This window comes from Gossypium raimondii, chromosome 2 (assembly GCF_025698545.1).
Source record: "Gossypium raimondii isolate GPD5lz chromosome 2, ASM2569854v1, whole genome shotgun sequence".
NCBI lineage: Eukaryota > Viridiplantae > Streptophyta > Magnoliopsida > Malvales > Malvaceae > Gossypium > Gossypium raimondii.
The window spans coordinates 41,229,194-41,248,312 of NC_068566.1; the positions used below are offsets into that span (position 1 = coordinate 41,229,194).

The 19,119-nt window shown below is 35.8% G+C and overlaps 1 protein-coding gene and 3 pseudogenes across 1 annotated transcript; 3 read left to right on the forward strand and 1 right to left on the reverse strand.

The window, feature by feature from the left end:
* Positions 1-1,545: 1,545 nt before the first annotated feature.
* Positions 1,546-2,272, forward strand: LOC105788820 (uncharacterized; annotated as a pseudogene).
* A 6,421-nt stretch (positions 2,273-8,693) lies between these two features.
* LOC105788821 (uncharacterized) lies at positions 8,694-11,587 on the forward strand (annotated as a pseudogene).
* A 398-nt stretch (positions 11,588-11,985) lies between these two features.
* On the reverse strand, positions 11,986-13,302 carry LOC105788819 (uncharacterized; annotated as a pseudogene).
* A 2-nt stretch (positions 13,303-13,304) lies between these two features.
* On the forward strand, positions 13,305-16,076 carry LOC105788818 (triosephosphate isomerase, cytosolic). The gene is made up of 9 exons (XM_012615867.2): positions 13,305-13,527; positions 13,792-13,867; positions 13,985-14,108; positions 14,238-14,322; positions 14,484-14,616; positions 14,819-14,913; positions 15,142-15,220; positions 15,535-15,617; positions 15,722-16,076. Exons 1-9 carry the CDS (start codon positions 13,489-13,491, stop codon positions 15,767-15,769), a joined length of 762 nt encoding a protein of 253 aa, XP_012471321.1. The 5' UTR covers positions 13,305-13,488; the 3' UTR covers positions 15,770-16,076.
* Positions 16,077-19,119: the final 3,043 nt, after the last annotated feature.

Below are 19,119 nucleotides of genomic sequence, written 5' to 3' on the forward strand. Positions count from 1 at the left end.
TTGGTATTTTATACAAGAAAAAAAAACGAATGTTTAGTGGTTGGATATTGTAACGCCGACAATGCTGGAGACTATGATACGCGACGATCGACAACTGGGTACATCTTCAGCCTTGGATCATGAGAAATATCATGGTGTAGCAAAAGACAACCAACAGTGGCATTATCAAGCACCGAAGTGGAATATTGATCGATGGTATCAACGACACAAGAAAGTACTTGGCTAAAACAACTAATGAAATATCTTCACCAGCCAACAGACTATCAAGTAAATTGAAATAAATTAAAAGAAAATAAATTGAAAGAAAATTTATTTTAACTTATAAGAGTTTTTTTATCTATTTATTATTTTCTAATTTTTTATTAAAAAACTTTTAGCATTTAGTTTTTAAAACATGTGTAAAATTAAATGAAAAAATATTAAATTTTATTTAATTGTTTTAATGGGTTACTAAAAAACTTATATTTGATAATTCTTTTATTTAATGAAACGGGTTTATGACAATATGGATAAAGTATATGGACAAAATAAATACATGCGATACATACTATATACTATAATTAGTGAAAATAATAATTTTAAAAAATAATGGTGCTAGATAATAATAATTTTTAAAGAAAAAATTACCTTTAAAAATAAGATAAATTATTTCATGCGAATGGGAGAAATTTTATTTTATAGATAAAAGGAAAAAATATTTCAGTGGATTAGTTTTTTTTTCAAAGAGCAAATAATTTTAAAAACTAAATCATATTTATTTTTTAATTGCTAAATGTGTTATAATTAAATTTTGATTTTTTTTAATAATTTCACTGCTAAAGGTTATTTAGTTTGATTGTTATACCCACATTTAGTGCCAAGGTCGAGTTTATGGCTTCATCAAGAGATTAGTTCTTATCAGGAATGCTTTGCCTAAACATTACATCATACCAAATGGATTTACACAAAAATATACGAGAAAGAGTTTCTAACACCTAACAACACCTGTCAAAGATAGAGTCAAACTCAAATTAAGAAATAGAGATATGAAGTATCTAGGAATACTTTACGTGCAAGAAATGTCTTTCCTAAGTCGAGTAGAGTATCCTAAGATTTCTAGGACTCTTAAGTCTATAAATACGACCTTTATTCCATGAGAAATCTCTTTTCTGTTCTGAACCAAGTTCGTAGAAACCAGGGTAAGTCTCTATCTTGTTATGTTTGATTGTCTAGAAAGCTAGGTTGTTTCCACGTGTGAATTATATAAGTTTTGTTTGTTTAAGTAACCTGTGTGTTTGTGTATGTTGCAAACCAACTAAACCATCTACTAGCAAAGATAAATGCAAAACTAAACTTGTTTAATTTTCAGTTTTTGGTGAGCAATCTGGGATTCATCATAAGCATGTTAACTATCATGTTTTTCAGTGTGAGTGGTTAAGAAATTGCTTTAAGTATACCAGACTATTATGATTTTCAAGTTCTACGATGTAATTTGTAAACCCATGAATAGTTTCAGAGTTTAATTGGAATTGGATTTTTGGCCTTTAAAAACCCCCCAATTGCAATATGGCTTGAAAAGAAGAGAAAGCCCAGTCGATGCTAAATTGATTCATAGCTCTAAAGGTAGAGAAAAAAAGAAGCCTAAAGAGTGTCGCCCTTTCCTTGCATCCAAATGTTGCGACCTCACCAAGGCTAACAAATGGCTTTAACAAATCATGCCAGAGATCGACCACAAGGTTGTCGAGATTTAGAACGAAGGCCTTGGGGAATATCGACTCCATGACCTTAACGACGAGATCAATAAGCTTATACAAGAGAAGTCACATTGGGAACGACGTATCGTTGAACTTGGCGGCCCGAATTACGCCAAACACGCCTCTTAAATGACAGATTTAAAAAGGAACATAATGGATGTCCCGAACCCTAGCGGACGTGGCCTTAGGTATCGGTATTTTAGAGCTATAACGAAGTTGTCAGGAGTTAGGGAGTTGTTTGAGAAGCCGTCAGAGTTGCGAAAGAGGAGAAATAGATATGATATTTATATGAGTACTAATGCGAGTTATTATGGGTATAGGGATAAAGAGGATGGAATTTTAGCTAGAGTGGAAGGGCCAACAGAGGCGAAGATGAGAACTGAAGCCGAGGAGGAGTGGCGGAGAGTGGAAGAGATTAGGAGAGAGGTGAATGAGGTGGTTAGCGTAGGGGTGCTGCGAGAAAGGTTTTGTTTGAGGAAGAAGAGGATGTGATGGAGGAGGAGAGGAGGAAGAGGGAAGTAGGAGAAAGAGAAGAATGATAAGGATTTTTTTTCATGGAAGCTGAACATCTTTTATCCTTATGCCATTGTTGGATTTGTCTAAATAGCTTCACTATGCTTTTTATTATTATTACTATTTCAAAATATGATTACAAGAAGTGTTCCACCACCTTATTTGTTAGATTGAGTAATCAATAATTGAAGAATGACTATAGAAATACCATTATATGTAAATTACAGTTCAATATTCTACCTACAAACAACCTAATTTGCTAACATATAGTGATTCTGAGACAAAGTTTTCTACAAGGAATCTGTATAGGCCGTTTGTCCTGCTAAGTTATCAGAAACTAGCTACATATAATTATCTTGGTTTCTTGTTTCAAAAGGCGTATTATTTTATCTACTTCAGCTGAAATGTTGACAAATTTGATTTGCTTATTGAACTTATTATAGTCAATAAATTATGCTATTTAAGAACCTTGGGATATTAAACTGTTTACATTAGCTAATTTCATCCTTTAGGTACGAAAAATCATCTGTCACATCATCCATTAGTATGATTTCTGTTTAAAATATTAAAGATTTTACCAATTTGCTTACATTTTAAGAATCCAGAGATTTAATTGCTACGTTTTTAGTAGAGGGACTTGTAGCTCCCTTATAATACATGGGTTTATCAGGTTTTAATTGCTTTTCTTTTTAGGGTTTTAGTTTTGATTCTGATATGGGCTAAAAAAATGGGGCGTTAATGATACAGTTCATTTTAGCAAATTAACATTATTTACCTTTATGCCATTAATAAAATGTTGAGTTTAGTGATAAGTAAGGGGTCTGTATGAGTGAAACGGTGCATTTTATGGTCTTAGATATGAGTGCCTAACAAACCAAAAAGAAATTGTAATGGTGAGCTTCGGCTTTTGTTTTTCTTCTTCCTCTCTCGTTTTCTTCTCCTCTCTGTTTTTCTTTCCCTTTCGTCGACTCTTTTCTTAACAGCCACTAAAGGTTATTTAATTAGATTGTTATACCCACATTTAGTGCGAAGGTCGGTTTTATAGCTTCATCAAGAGATTAGTTCTGATACACTTCGAAATTTTAAGTAAAGAAAAATGAGGAAGAGAAGACAAAGAATAGAGAAAATGAGAGAATTCTGAGTTTTTCTTCAATATTCAGATAACTGCTTTACCATGCATCTCATACATTTTAAAGAAGAAAACTAACAAAAAAATGATGTGGTGGTATTTCTGTTATAACTAGAACGCACCGTTTTATTTAAAAGAGTTGACTAATTTCTTCCTGCTAGCTTTTTAACTCATAACAATACTCCCTCCCAAAACAACATCATTGACCTCAAGGATGAAAATGAGGAAATTTGGATTGAATCACAGCAAGAGACTCCCATGTTGCTTCTTCAGGAAAAGAACCAGCCCATTCGACTAACACTTCAATAATAGCCTGATTCCCTTTCTTGACTATCTGTTTGTCTATAATGCGAACTGGTGTTTTTTTTGTAAAGCACCATGAGCATCCACTAGTGGTAAGTGAACTTGATTCGGTGCCGATCCAACATGCTTCTTCAGCTGGGAAACGTGGAACGTTGGGTGAATATGAGAATCTTGTGGAAGCTAAAGAGTGTAAGCCACTTCCCCCACCTTCTGGATCACAAGGAAATGTCCATAGTATTTTGGAAATAATTTTTGATTGAAGACTTTCCTAATCGACTACTGCCTATAAGGTTGCAGCATCAAGTAGACCAAATCACTGATTTGGAAACTTTTTTTTGAACGATGCTTGTCAGCAAAATGCTTCAACGAATCTGAGCATTCTTTAGACAGAACTGTAGTAACTTTCTTGTTGCTTCCCTAGCTTGTAGACTTCTATCCACTACTGCCACAGAGGAAGCTCCAGTAAAATAAGGCATATGTGTAGGTGGAGGCTGGCCATACAAAGCCTTATATGGGGTGAGCTGAATTGACGAGTGGAACGATGAATTATACCACCACTCAGCAAGTGGTAACCATTGAAACCAATGCGCAAGCATTTCTCAGTCATGCACCGCAGATAGTTTTTAAGGCATCAGTTCAGGACCTTAGTTTGGCCATCCGTTTAAGGGTGATAGGCTGTTGATAACAGAAGTCTAGTACCAGCCTGTCGAAATAGCTCCTGCCAAAAGCTACTAACAAAGATTTTGTCTCTATCCGATATGATTGAATCAGGCATGCCATGAAGTTTATAAACAAGAGTCAAGTACTCATGAACCACATCTTTAGCTGTGTCTAGGTGAGGCAAAGCTAAGAAGTGACCGTATTTAGTCAGATAGTCTACCACGACTAAAATGGAGTTCTTTCTACTTGAAGCTAGTAATCCTTCAATGAAGTCCAAGCTGATCACAAACCAAGATCAGTCAGGTATTGGTAATGGCTGTAAGAGACCAGGAGAATCTACTGTCTCGCTTTTGCATTTTTGGCAGACTACACATTCTCGAATCCGTTTCTTAATATCAATGGTGATGCCCTTCTAATATAGTAAACTAGATAATCGCTTCCTGGTAACATGGACACCTGAATGACCTCTAATAGCACTAGCATAAAAATGGAAGAACAATTCATGCATCAGCTAAGGAACCTTTCCTACCACAATTTTCCCTTTTCTGAACAAAAACCGACTGTCCCATGAGTACTTTTGGTCATGAGGTTGGAGTTCTAGAATATCTTGAATAACTTTTTATAATTTATCATCAAGTACATAAGATTGTTGCACTCGCTCCAAGAGGCTCGAGATGGCCGAACTAGTCAAAAGTTGATAGTATTGACAATGCTCAAGTTGTAGTTGACGAGAGAGAGCATTAGCCACATTGTTCTTAATCCCTCTTCTGTAGGACACCTTAAAATCGTAGCCCAACATCTTAGCTACCCAACGCTGTTGGAATAGAGTAACAGCCACTTTATCTGACAAGAACCGCAAACTCTAATGATCTGTTTAGATTTTGAAATGCCACCCTACCAAATATGTATGCCATTTTCTCACAACCAGTAAAACCGCCAGCATCTCTTTCTTATAAATTGATAAAGCTTGATGGCACACACCAAGAATCTTGCTTAAAAAAGCCACCGGTCTCCCTTGTTGTTGTAATACCGCTCCAATTCCAAAATCGCTTGCATTCGTATCTATTGTGAACTCCAACTGAAAGTTAAGGAGCACCAGGATGAATGTTGTACTCAAGGCTCCTGTTCTGGCCAACCCAACCATTCTTTTTCAATAATTCTGTCAGAGGTCTGGCAATGACTCCATGGTTTCTTATAAATCTCCTGTAATAGCCAGAGAGACCAAGAAAGCTGCGCAGCTCTTTAGTTGATCGAAGAGTTGGCTATGATGATATGCAGTCAATCTTAGTATTATCCATAGAAATAGTTTCCGCGTGTAATACATGTCCCAAATATAGTTGTTGTTCTCTTAAAATGAGAATGACTGACCCTAAATGTTGCAAATGCGCTGACTACGATGTTGAATACACAAGTATGTCATCAAAGAATCAAAGAATACTAACACAAATTTTCGCAACAACGGCTTGAAGATCAAGTTTATGAGAGCCTGAAAACTAGATGGGGCATTAGTGAGGCCAAAGGGCATCACAAGAAACTCATAATGCCCCTCATGTGTCTGGAATGCGATTTTGTGCACATTGGGTTCCTAGATGCGAATTTGATGATATCCAGACCTCAAACCAAGTTTAGAAAATACTTTAGCTTCCCCTAACTCATCCAGCAACTCCTCAATTACAGGAATAGGGAACTTATCCTTAATCGTATGCTGGTTTAATTGCCTATAGTCCACACACAACCTCCAATTCTCATCTTTCTTCTTGACCACTACTATAGGAGAGGCAAAAGAACTAGTGCTGTCTCGAATTATTCCAGCTTGAAGCATTTCCTGGATGAGCTTTTCCATTTCATTCTTTTGGATAGATGGATATCTATAGGGTCGTATCTTGACCACTGCCCCTTCATCCTTCAAAGGGATTCTGTGATCTTGTATTCTATGTGGTGATAGGCCTCTTGGAACCTGAAAGATGTCATCAAATTCTATCAACAACTCGTGAAGTTGATTACTAGGATCATTGACTCTCTTGGTTGAGAGTGTCACTTGTTCAGGTGAACTAAGCACTACTATATAAGGCCCCAATGACTATCACATAGCCACAAAACACTTTAGATTCAGCTCACTACTTCTCGCTGCTAATGAACCAGGAACAATGCCTTGGATAACACATGATTTCCTCTTTATTTTGAACTGCATAGTCAAGGAACTAAAGTTCCATATAATATCCCTAGTGCTAATAACCATTATACCCCCAACACTATGTCACAGCCCTTCAATGGTAAGACCATAAAGTCTGTCTCAAACTTGTGATTTTGTACCTTCCACGCGACCCCTTTGCACATTCCTCTAGTGAACAAACAACTTCCATTTGCTACCGAGACCTTCAATTGCTCTTGGTTCATCACTGGTAATGATAATCTATTGACCAGTCTTGCATCAATAAAATTATGGGTGCTCCTTGAATCTACTAAGATAATAGCCCAACATGACCCTACCCGAGCAGCCACTCTTATGGTATTATGCCCTTGTAGACCAGTAAGGGCATGTAACGAGATCATAGAAGACTTGGGGGCCTCTTCTTTCGTACCACTCTCCTCTAGTTTTTCGGAGCACTCTTGAAAATCCTCTGCCTCGCTATCAGAGAAAGGTTCCAGCAAGAATTGATACAATTGAGATTTCATGCATTTGTGCCCGCATGGTATTTGGCCCCACACCAAAAATAAAGGCCCTTATATTTTCTCTCGACCATCAATACTAGTGATATAATTTTAGACCTCGGTTTGTTGGTTGATACATTATTAACAGATTGTGAAATCGAGACAGCCCTTGTGGGAGAGGAGGAATATCTCAAAATGACAGAAGAATTAGGTAAAATTCTAGGTGAACTAACCCCTGATGTTGTAGGCCCCTTTGCTGAATAAGAAATGAGTACTTCAATTTTCCTAGCTAGCTGAAATACTTCCATCAAGGTAGAGGGTTCAAACAAATCCAGGTAATGACTGATTTCAGCCTCTAAGTTACTAAGAAAAATACTAAGGGCATAAGACTCAGGAAGATACAATTGATTCAATAGACCTACAAACATATCTTGATACTGCTCAATAATACATTGCTGCTTCAGGTTTACCAGCTCCCTCACCAGATTTCCAAACTGCCCAAATCTAAAACGGTCTTGGAGGTTCTTCATGTAAGTTGGCCAAGATAACATTTGCAAGCCACCATTTCGCTGGAGTAAAAATGGTGCCATTCCAAAGCTCGGCCCTCTAGGTTCAACATCACTATACAGACCTTGCTAGAATCTAGTGTTCCTTCTGCCTAAAAATATTACTCCAGTTTGGTCTACCATCCCCGAAAGTCGGTGCCATCAAACTTGGGACACTCTAGTCTACTGATCTTTATAAAAGCTCCCGCCACATATGATTGATTTCTTAAGTGCACACTACTCGTATCCGCAACAAATGGTTCCGTCTGAGCATGTGGTAACTCAATGTCCTTAGGCAAAAACCCTAGAGGAGCTCCTAAAACCCCTTTCACTTTATCCGTTGCGCTGTTTGCTAGAAATCCTTTCGGAGGCGGTCTAAAGTACTGACCTAACAAGGCTTGCAAGTCTCCCCGAAACTCATCTTTGAATTCCTATAGCCGAGTCTCCATTTTAGTCTCCAAGTGAGCTATCTCTTCTTAGATTTTTAAAATTTCATGTTGCATACTTCCGACCTCTTTCTGCAATCGAGTGGACACACCGTCCCAGCCATTGTAGGGATCATAAAAGCTCTGATACCCTTATTACACTCTGAAATTTTAAGTAAAGAAAAATGAAGAAGAGAAGAGAAAGAACAGAGAAAATGAGAGAATTCTGAGTTTTTCTTTAATATTCAGATAACTACTTTACCATGCATCTCATACATTTTAAAGAAGAAAACTAACAAGAAAATGACGTCGTGGTATTTCTATTATAACTAGAATGCACCGTTTAATTAATTCCCTAAAACTCCTCGTTTCATTTAAAAGAGTTAACTAATTTCTTCATGCTAGCTTTTTAACTCATGACAAGTTCCTATCGGGAATGTTGATGGATTTACATAAAAATTTATGAGAAAGAGTTTCTAACACCTAACAACACCTGTGAAAGATAGAGTCAGACTCAAATTAGGAAATATAAATATAAAGTATCTAGGACTATTTTATGTGCAAAAAACATCTTTCCTAAATCGAATAGGATATCCTAAGATTTTCAGGACTCAACTCTATAAATACCATACTTATTTCATAACAAATCTTTCATCGAATATTTTGCCTCTTTTGTGAACCAAGTTGGTAGCAACAATTGGATTTTTGGCCTTTAAAAGCCCTTAATTACAATATGACTCGAAACGAATAGAAAGCCCAGTCGATGCTAAATTGATTCATAACCCTAAAAGCGGAGGAAAAAAAGAAACCCAAAGAACGCCGCCCTTTTCTTGCCTCCAAGTGTCGCGACCTTGCCGTGGCTGAAAAATGGGATCAACAAATCATGCGAGAGATCAGCCACAAGGTCACCGAGATTCAGAACGATGGCCTCGAGGAACATCGACTTTGAGACATTAACGACGAGATCAATAAGCTTATACGAGAGAAGTTGCATTGGAAATTACGTATGGTTGAACTCGACGGACCGAATTAGGCCAAACACGCCCCTAAAATGACGAATTTAGAAGGGAACATAGTGGATGTTCCGAACCCTAGCGGACGTGGCCCTGGGTATCGGTATTTCAAAGCCGCGAAAAAGTTGCCAAGAGTTAAGAAGTTGTTTGAGAAGCAGCCAGAGTTGCGAAAGAGGAGAACAACAAATGATATTTATAAGATTATTGATGCGAGTTATTATGGGTATAGGGATGAAGTTTTAGCTATAGTGAAGGGGCCAACAGAGGTGAAGATGAGGACTGAAGCCGAGAAGGAGTGGCGGAGAGTGGAGGAAATTAGGAGAGAAGCAAGGAGAAGGGCGAATTAGGTGGTTAGAGTGGGGCTACTTCAAGAGAGGTTTTGTTTGAGGAAGAGGAGGATGTGGTGGTAGAGGAGATGAGGGAGAGGGAGGAGAAAGAGAGGAAGGACAAGGAGAGGGAATTTTTCGTGCACGTACCCTTGCCTGATGATAAGGAGATTGAGAGAATGATTGTGGAAAGGAAGAAGATGGAGCTTTTAAGTAAGTATGCGAGTGAAGGATTGTTGGAGGAGCAGAGTGAAGCGATGGACATTCTTAATATCTATAGCTAGAATAGATGTTTCAGGTATATTGATCAATTCTCTAGGTGCCTTTATATTGAATACAAGAACAGTGGGATTGATGTTCAGTGTCAGGTAATGTTTGCTAATATATGTCTATATGATTTACTACTTTGATTCCGGGAGTTCTAGATGCTAGAGTAAGGCTTTTTTTCATGGAACTTCAACATATTTTATCCTTATGCCATTTTTGGATTTGTCTAAATAGCTCGGCTGTGATTTTTTTTTTTACTATTTCGAAATCTGATTACTGGAAGTGTTCCACCACCTTATTTAATTGAACGATGACGCTATAGAATTACCATTATATGTAAATTACAGTTCAATATTCTACCTACAAACAACCTGATTTGTTAACATATAGTGATTCTAAAACAAAGTTCTCCACAAGGAATCTATATAGGCCGTTTAAGCAGTCTGTGTGTCCTGCTAAGTTATCAGAAATTAGCTACATATAATTTTCTTGTTTTCTTGTTTCAAAAGGCATCATATTTTATCTACTTCACTGGTACGAGCCAAAATGAATACCAAGCAAAACGATGTGTTTTGAAATCGTTTTGCTTTAGTGATATGGCACGCAGAAGACTCGATGATACAGAGCGTTTCATCCAACAATTTTCTTTTTGCTGTTATCTTCCCTTATATATATGCTGTTCTGCTTTTGGCTGAGGTCATTGAGTGGTTAATAAAAATTGTTGAGGAATTATTCTCTCTCTTTTCTGTTGATTCTTCTTCCTTCTTCTCTCTAGAATCTCTCTTCCTTCCCTTCTTTCTCTGCCATTTTTGGCTTCTCAGTTTCTGTTCGTCACATTCACCTGAAATGTGAATGTGATATGCTTATTGAACTTACTATGGCCAATAAATTATGCTATTTAAGAACCCCGGCATATTAAATTGTTTATATTAGCTAATTTCTTTTAGGGGAAAAGAAACAATTACTGTTTTGGACCCTGCAACTCTTTCAATCACTTTTACTCTTTTAGTATAACATGTTATTACGAGCATATTAAGCAAGTTTGCTTGTAGTATAAGATGGTGAACAAGAAAGCTGATTCAACAACGTTTTATTTTCTCTCTCTCTCTCTCTCTCTCTCTCTCGTTTTAATGACATTAGTTTAATTCCAGGAATAACACCATCTTTCGCTCATGCTACTGAATTACAAAAAACATCGTCATCTATAGGTCATCAATTTTCACATTAGTTTTAAGACACTTCAGGCCCCGAGTGGTTCTCAAGTCTTTTTTTTTTTCATTCACTCAATTTTCCCTGATTCCTACCTCTTGTTTTGCCCTAATCTCTACTGATTATACTTTTAGATGAGTTTCAAGAGTGGAACATGCCACCAGAACTGTGCATTTCTGATGATTCTTATGACTTAACTTTGGGAAACTTTGATGTAGTTACCCTCAGTATCGGCAACTAAGGTTACACTGTGTTATATTGACAAAAATAGGGAGGGAGGGTTATTGTTGAATGGGGTAGGAAGTCTATCCATTCGTATGATCACATGATAAAAGTTCAACCTCTATGAATTTGATGTCTTTAGGTTGGTTGGCAAAAGCTATAGCTTACAGAAGGTTGTACCTTAATGGCCAATCATCTGGGTAACTTAATATTGAGAGCAGCTAGACTCTATTCATTGACATTCTCTGATCGATCAATGGGTTTCCTAATGCAGGTTGCATTATATGTGGCAACAAAGACAGCATCAATCAAAAGACCGTCTTTCTTTGTTCCATCAACAGACGGGTATGCTCGTGCAGCAATGCAGTTGCACGCCCTACTGTCCCCATTCCATCCTCTGGGGCTTGGCTTATTCACTGCCAGAGAGTGTGGTTGATGCATGGCATTTGTGCTTTTGTCTTGGCATTCGAAAGAGGGGGCAACTCAAAGATTCTAAGAAGAAGGAATGAAAACAGATTGTTGAGTCTGTTGTATTTTGTGTTCAAGGAGTTGAATATTTTAGTTGGATGAATGAGCTCCACAACCGCCCAACCCCCCCCCCCCCAATTATTTTATTCTCTTCATAAACTTGTTTTCAAGCTTTGCAATTGCATTGTGACACTTCCATCATGTATACAAATATATGGACCCTTTTCCTGCATGATTTGCTTTTAGAAGTTTAAAGTGTGTTCCAACAAAAGCCACCATATGGCAAAGTCTTCCACGCCCAAACTTCTTGGGTGTCAAAAACAAAGGTGGTGAGTTCAGATGAGGGGAAAAAGTTATGTTAGGTGTGTTGTAATTATTGGAAATACCTCTAAAATTTTTGAAAAAATAAATTAAGAATACAACCAATTGATTTAATTTTATATGTATGTGACATTAGAATATATCACAAATTGGAAGTCAGATTGAACAAGAAGGTGCCAATACAACAAAAACTTGAACATACCAAATGGCAAACGTGACCACCAATTGGAACTCAGCCACAGCAATAAACAATTTATTTATAACAAAACTTGATCACAAATATTGTTGTAATTGAGTATCCAACACAGTCAAAACCTATGTTTTAAACAAAACTATGTAGTCGTCGTGAAAGGCATATGAATTCTATCCTATGGTTCTACCTTCAATGAATCAATTTCAAGTCCAGAGATTAGTGAATGATAGTGCCACCAAAAAAGCACGTTATGAGTTTGAGTAAGATTGAAAGTGTTGCATAACTGATATAATCAAAGCATCAAAACTCACTCACTCACTCACTCACTCACTCACTCACTCACTCATATTTGGATTTTAAGTTCTAATTCCCCACCCCCCAAAAGAAAAGAAGAGTTCAATATACATTCACTTCAAGTTGAATTTTTAATAAGAAAAAAATAGCATTACACCATTTATCAATAACCCAATTAAGAAAAAGGTTAAAATACCTTCCACCTCGCCTTCGCCTAAGCTTCTGCTTGGTGGAACTTTTCTTAGCCGCTTCCTTAACCTTCTCAATATACCCTTCAATAGGTGGAGTCAAAGACGCCATCAATCGATTTGCCGGAAATGGGGTCAAATCTGGTATCATAGCCGCCTCCCTAAGTTTCCCCGGCAACGCTTCAATTGCCTCTTTTTTCATTCTCAACAAATTAGTCTCAGCAGCCTGCCTTGCCCTATGCTTCCTCATCAAAACCCGACTATACTCCTTGGCCAATCTTTGGCCATCCTCCACCGTCAGCTCATATTTGGGTATCTTATCAGCATCGACAAGGCCCAATGTAACCAAATCCAGCCCCGGAGTTCCCATAACCATAGGCTCGTCAGGGACTCCCATTGCTTTTCTTCCTCCCTTCTTCAAAATCTCCATTTCCCGTTGCCGCTCCTTGCTTATTAATCCCAATTTTTCCCGTTCGGCTTCGCGGGCTCGCTCTTTCGGTGAGAGGTGACGGGCCGGCGTGGGTGCATTGAGGCATTGTTCGTAGAGTTTTTGCTTCTCGTCGGGGATTCGGCCGCCTTTGGGGAGGGAATCGTCGAGAGGAGCGCCGCCTTTGCCTTTTTTTAGTGGAGATTTTGGAGCGTTTTAAAGGTTGGCCAGCTTTGAGCTTGGATTTGCCTTTGGCGGTTCCACTGACGGTGCAACGTTGGAGGAGTTGGTGAGTCAGAATTCTTAGAGGTTTGGGGTTTTTGGCGATTCGGATCATGGTGTTCCTGGGAGGTTTAAGGGTTCTACCTGAGAAACTAATGAAGGAATAAGAATGGAGAAATATGAAATAACTTGATGTTTAAGGTTAGCAAACCGGGTTTAGTTAATTTGGGCCGAATTAGGTTAATTAAATGGTAAGGACTAAACTGCAAAAAGGGTAAACGTTGGGAGTAGCCCAAGAGCAGTTAATTAATCCTCGTTTTCATCGCAAATAATCCCAAAAACAAAAAAAACAAAACCAACCCCCAAACACAAAACTTCATGGCTCGGAAATTCTTCGTCGGCGGCAACTGGAAATGTGTATGTTTCTTCTTCTGTTTCTCAATAAATTTATTTTTTTTCTTTTTAAGTCAAAATTTGATCTCATACTCTCTTTAACATCCACTGAATCCATGTTTTGCATTAATATTCGATATTGAAAAACGTTGTCGCGTCTCATTTGATCTTTGTACCAAAGCTTAGTTGATTGGTAATTTAAACAGCTCCCTTAGGTTTTTGAGATCTGATCCGTAGTTCTATTTTCATTACTGCATATGTAAATAAAGGGAAGTGGGTTTGTTGCAGAATGGGACAACTGAGGAGGTTAAGAAGATTGTTACAACATTGAATGAAGCTGAAGTTCCTTCTCATGATGTTGTGGGTTAGTGTTCTTTTTTTTTCCTCTTTTTGGGTCTAAAATTTACTTCAATTTTGATAACTATTGAAACTTTTAAATTAACTTCGAATGTTTATAAAGTTAAGATTTATGTTGTGGCAGAGGTTGTTGTGAGCCCTCCATTTGTGTTCCTTACCCTTGTCAAAAGTCTGTTGCGGTCCGATTTTCATGTTGCCGCTCAGAACTGCTGGGTTCGCAAGGGTGGTGCTTTTACCGGAGAAGTTAGGTATGCATTTTGTCTGTTATCCGCTTTATAGATCATTTCTATGGCAGGCTATATGTAATATTGTTGTTTAGAAGGCTTTCTAGATTTTTGCATCGTATCAGCAGTTAACTTCATGTTCTCTTCAAGCAGTGCGGAGATGCTTGTTAATCTAGGCATTCCTTGGGTTATTATTGGTCACTCGGAGAGAAGGGCTCTCTTGAATGAGTCCAATGAGGTAAGTAATACGATTAGGTTCCTGTTATTTTGTAATCTACTTAACGGATTTCCAGTCTTGGTTTTCAGTCACCCAAAGAATCAGATAGTTTTTTTTTTTATTTTTTTATTCTTTGCTATATTTCATTCCCCTTTGTGAACTTTAAATGCTTGTCTTTGCAGTTTGTTGGAGATAAAGTAGCGTATGCGCTTTCTCAAGGCTTGAAAGTGATTGCTTGCATTGGAGAGACTGTTGAACAGCGAGAATCAGGCTCTACCATGGCTGTCGTTGCTGCACAGACTAAAGCAATTGCTGGTACTTGCTTTTAGAATATAAAGATCAAAGCAATTATTTGTTTTTCAGATATATGTTATAGCCGTAGGTCTAATAGCTTGCCTGGTTGAAGTTTATGATTGTGGTCTCTATAGGTATTTATTTAACTATATACGTTGCATTAGACTTCTTTTATTTCTTCTTTCTAGATATATCTTTTTAAACCTCTATTGCTCGTTTGCAGATAAAGTAACAAATTGGGATAATGTTGTTTTGGCTTATGAACCTGTGTGGGCCATTGGTACTGGGAAAGTTGCAACTCCTGCTCAGGCTCAGGAAGTAAGTTTGAGTTTTTATGCATATATCATTTAAAAGGGTCCTTCACTTTTGCTTTTCACTTGTTTTAATAGTTTGGTCCTTCCATAAATGCCAAGCGCTGTTATATAACGGTTTAGCACAATCTATCCAACTTTTCTTTGCATCTAAACCATTGCTTTTTAATTTGTTCCTATAGAGAAACCATACGCTCTTTTATTTTTCATACAAACATGTGATTGTTTGTTCCAGGTCCATTGTGAATTGAGGAAATGGCTTAATCAAAATGTTGGTGCTGACATTGCTGCATCAGTTAGAATTATATATGGAGGTATTTATCTTTATTGCCTAAACTATTGATCTTATTCAGGTGGTTTTAAGGAAATATAGCATAGCCTGTGTTAGCATGTAAATGTGTTATAACTATAAAAAAAATAAAAATAACCCTACTTGCATCGATCCTATCTTCTAAATAGTATTTCACCATTCCTGTTGGATTTTGCTATTTCATAGTATCATTCTAAAAAATTTAGAAACCTTTGCTTGGTTCTCCATGACCTTTCAATTCTCGGGTTAAACCTTTTTTTTTTTTTTTGGCTAAACCGGATTGAATCTGATTTTGCATCCAATGCAAATTAAATGTAGGTTCTGTAAATGGAGCAAACTGCAAGGAATTGGCTGGACAGCCAGATGTGGATGGCTTTTTGGTTGGTGGAGCTTCTCTGAAGGTTAGTAACTGTCTTTCTTTGCTTCTGCCACTGGTATTCATTTATTTGATGCCTTTTCTTCAGATTGTGCACAACTATTCTTAACTTGACTTTTTCTCAATCAGCCTGAGTTCGTGGATATCATCAAGTCGGCCACTGTGAAAAAGAATTGAAGTTGAACATAAACAACCTTGTGGGAAACTTAAGTTTTGTAGTTTGTGGTGTTTCCATAGAAGAGGAGGATATAAGGGGTTTTGAGTGTGTAATAAGCCAAATTTGACTGTTTTTTGTTGGATCCTCATGTTAGACTGTCTTTGGGGGGTGAACTTTCATTGGATATATAATCTTATTTTAGGATTATAATCTATCATTTAAGTGGGCTATATTATGGTAACCCATCGAATCACCGGATTTGGGGTGAAAATATTTGGCAGGTTTATTATTATTTAACAGATCAGACTGTCACTTACCTCCACCCAACTCAAATCTCATACAGCTAAATTTATGTTAATTATTTTGTTATGTTTTTATAATTGGGAGAGAAATGAGATTTAACCTAAGTTTTTGTACCTATAACCTAATATTCTTGTCATTGGACCAGACAATTATGAGAAACTATTTTAATACAATGATTAAATTTTATAAATAATAATAAAAAATCCACTCATTAATGGCTTGTTCAATTAATTTATTATCATTTAATCATGCCAAGTTAACAAGTCATTAATAATTGAATTAATAGATGGTTTACTTTTTTATAAATGTAACTAGCTTAAATTAAGTTTTCAGTAGAATTCTAGCTTTGTTTCAGTTTTTCTTTCCAGAAATTGTGGGTCTCTTTTTTTTTCCTTTTTTGACTTGCTAAACCCGTTGAAATACTGCAATCCATGAATCAATGAAAATATTTCTATCATTCTCCTATTACAATTTTAATGTCGTTTGGTGCATCATTTCGTTTGACTTTTAGTCCTTACCAATTAATAAAAAGTAAACTTAATCGGAGGTAATCTTAATTAGTCATTGTTATTAGAAAAATTGACCATAATTATCTCTCATCCGTTAAAATTTTAAGAGAGAGTTAACTACACCTACAAAAAAGAATTACAAAATTTCAATTAGCATAATTGCTATACTTGAGGAGGAAAAGTAGCTCCACCTTGTATATCATCATCACCACCTCCACTCCGTTATCTTTCACCCGAACAAGAAAACTTTGTCATTGTTTATGCCCTCCAAAACATCATCATCGGTTCAATACCTTTCTCTTCTTCCACCGTTGACTTGGGTTTGGATTTCGGTACCATGACCTGGTCTGGGGTTCTCCTTCTACTTCTAAAATTATCAATCAAAAAGTATAATAATTAGTAAAATTTAAACTCTAATGATTTTCAGAGTGCTAATGAATGCTCAGTTTTAGTTTTATTATCATGTTTCCATTTTTTTTTTTCCTTTTCTTTTTGGGGGGTGGGGGAATTTTCAAAATTAAATGATGAAAAAAAAAAGAGGGGTCACTTTCTAAAACACCGGTAAACAACCATATCTCTTTTTTTTTTCCCCCCCGCTGGAAATCCATGCCTTGCCTCCCTTCCAAGGTGTGTGTTCCTAGAATAAAAACCTAAAACAAAACACACACACAAAGAAATATACATACTATGAATAAAGTCTGTATATATATAACTGAGTTTAACATCACACCAAGCCACCCAAATTATTTGTTTTCCTTGCTTTACTTCTACTTTTTTTTTTTTTTTTAAACAGAAATCATAACGAAGCTTTCTTGTTCAAATAAAAGATGAATGAGTGGAGGCGGTGATAACGTCATTAAGGGCGGAGATACGATCAATCGCTATTTTTCCTTTACTTTTAAGCAGAAAAAATTAAAACTTTGCGAGCATAGTAATGATATTAATTAAAATTTTGTAATTTTTAAAGGGAGTAAAATAATAATTTTTTCTTTTTCTTTTGCAGGTCCAATCAACGATTCATTAATCATTTCGATCAATTTTCTAAGCAATAATAATTAAATTGACAAAAGAAAATTTAGAATAATCAAAATAAAAATAATGAAGCAAAGTGTAGTTTACCTAAAAATTTCTCCCCAGCAAATCATTGTTGGACCCTTTCGTCAACTTGTCTACAAATTTCTTTGATTTTGACATGAAAAGTCTTCTATTTTGGTAATCATATGAGTTATCAAATCACTGATTCACTGATTTAGTCTTCATTTAGCTTAAAATAATGCTAAATTATACCACTAATTAATATACATATCTCTATTTAATTTAAAATCCTCTCGTTATGTGTCATGTTAGAAATTATTATAATTTACACTAATTTATATTCTCGAGTAGATTGCTTCTATTAAATTTATAATATTTATTTATAAATTAGTTTTTGTTTAAAATTTTTAAAGATTTTTTTCCAAAAACCACTAATAAACTAAAAGGAAATGTAATTAAAAATATTTTAAAAATATTTAATTAATTTAAAATCGGTTATATTAATATTATTTAATTTTAAAATATTCAATATTAAAATAATACAAAATTCATCATGGTTTGAATATTAATATTAATATATTATAATTTAAATAATTTTATCAATAATTTTTTACAAGTTATTTGTTTCATATATTGCTAAATTAATTTTTTAAATGTCAAAATTGTTAATATTCTTTTTTTTGTAATTTTGTAATTATCTTTACCTACTTTAATAAATGAATATAATTAACTCTTATTATATTTGAAATATACAAATTTATTTTGATAAATGCTATTAATATGTGTCTTTTTTAAAACTATATTTTAAGCATAACAATTTAATGTTGTGCTCAATAATCACCAAGAGAGGGTGACTTGGAGTTTTAAAAACTTTAAGAAAATATGGCAAACCATGGAGACTCAAGACTTTATAGTGGTTTGACCTCAATTACTTACCTCCACTAAGCAAAGAATTTCTCAAATTCATTAGATTTGAACATTTCAAGGACAAGGTTTAACCTTTACAAAACACTATCTTTTCACTAAACAAGTTAAAGCCACTTTCTTGAGGTTTTTGGGTAACTAAACCCTTACAAAGATGAGAAATAAGAACAAGGATTAAAGACACCTCTCAAAGGAAGGTATTACAATGATAAAACTCACTCAATGATAATGCAACACTTGAAAAGAATAGAAGAGATAGATGCCCAAGTGTGCATGAAAAACAAAGAGAATATGAATGAAAACATTGGATTTTTTGGGAGATTGACTTACAAACTTGTTTCTTGTCCTCAATATGAAGTTGTTGACTTGTACTTTTGCCTTCTAACAACCTTGGGTTGTTTGGAGACATTGGGAGTAAATTATATTTGTTGTTATAATTAGTTTGAGTATTAATTGTAGACTACAAACCACTTGTATCGGTACAAGTGGATTTGTGCCGGTAGAAGTCTTCAAAAATGTGATTGTTGGAGCCCGATGTATCGATAGAAGACCACTTGTATCGATAGAAGCTTGAGGATTTCAAAGGTTCAGACTTGTAT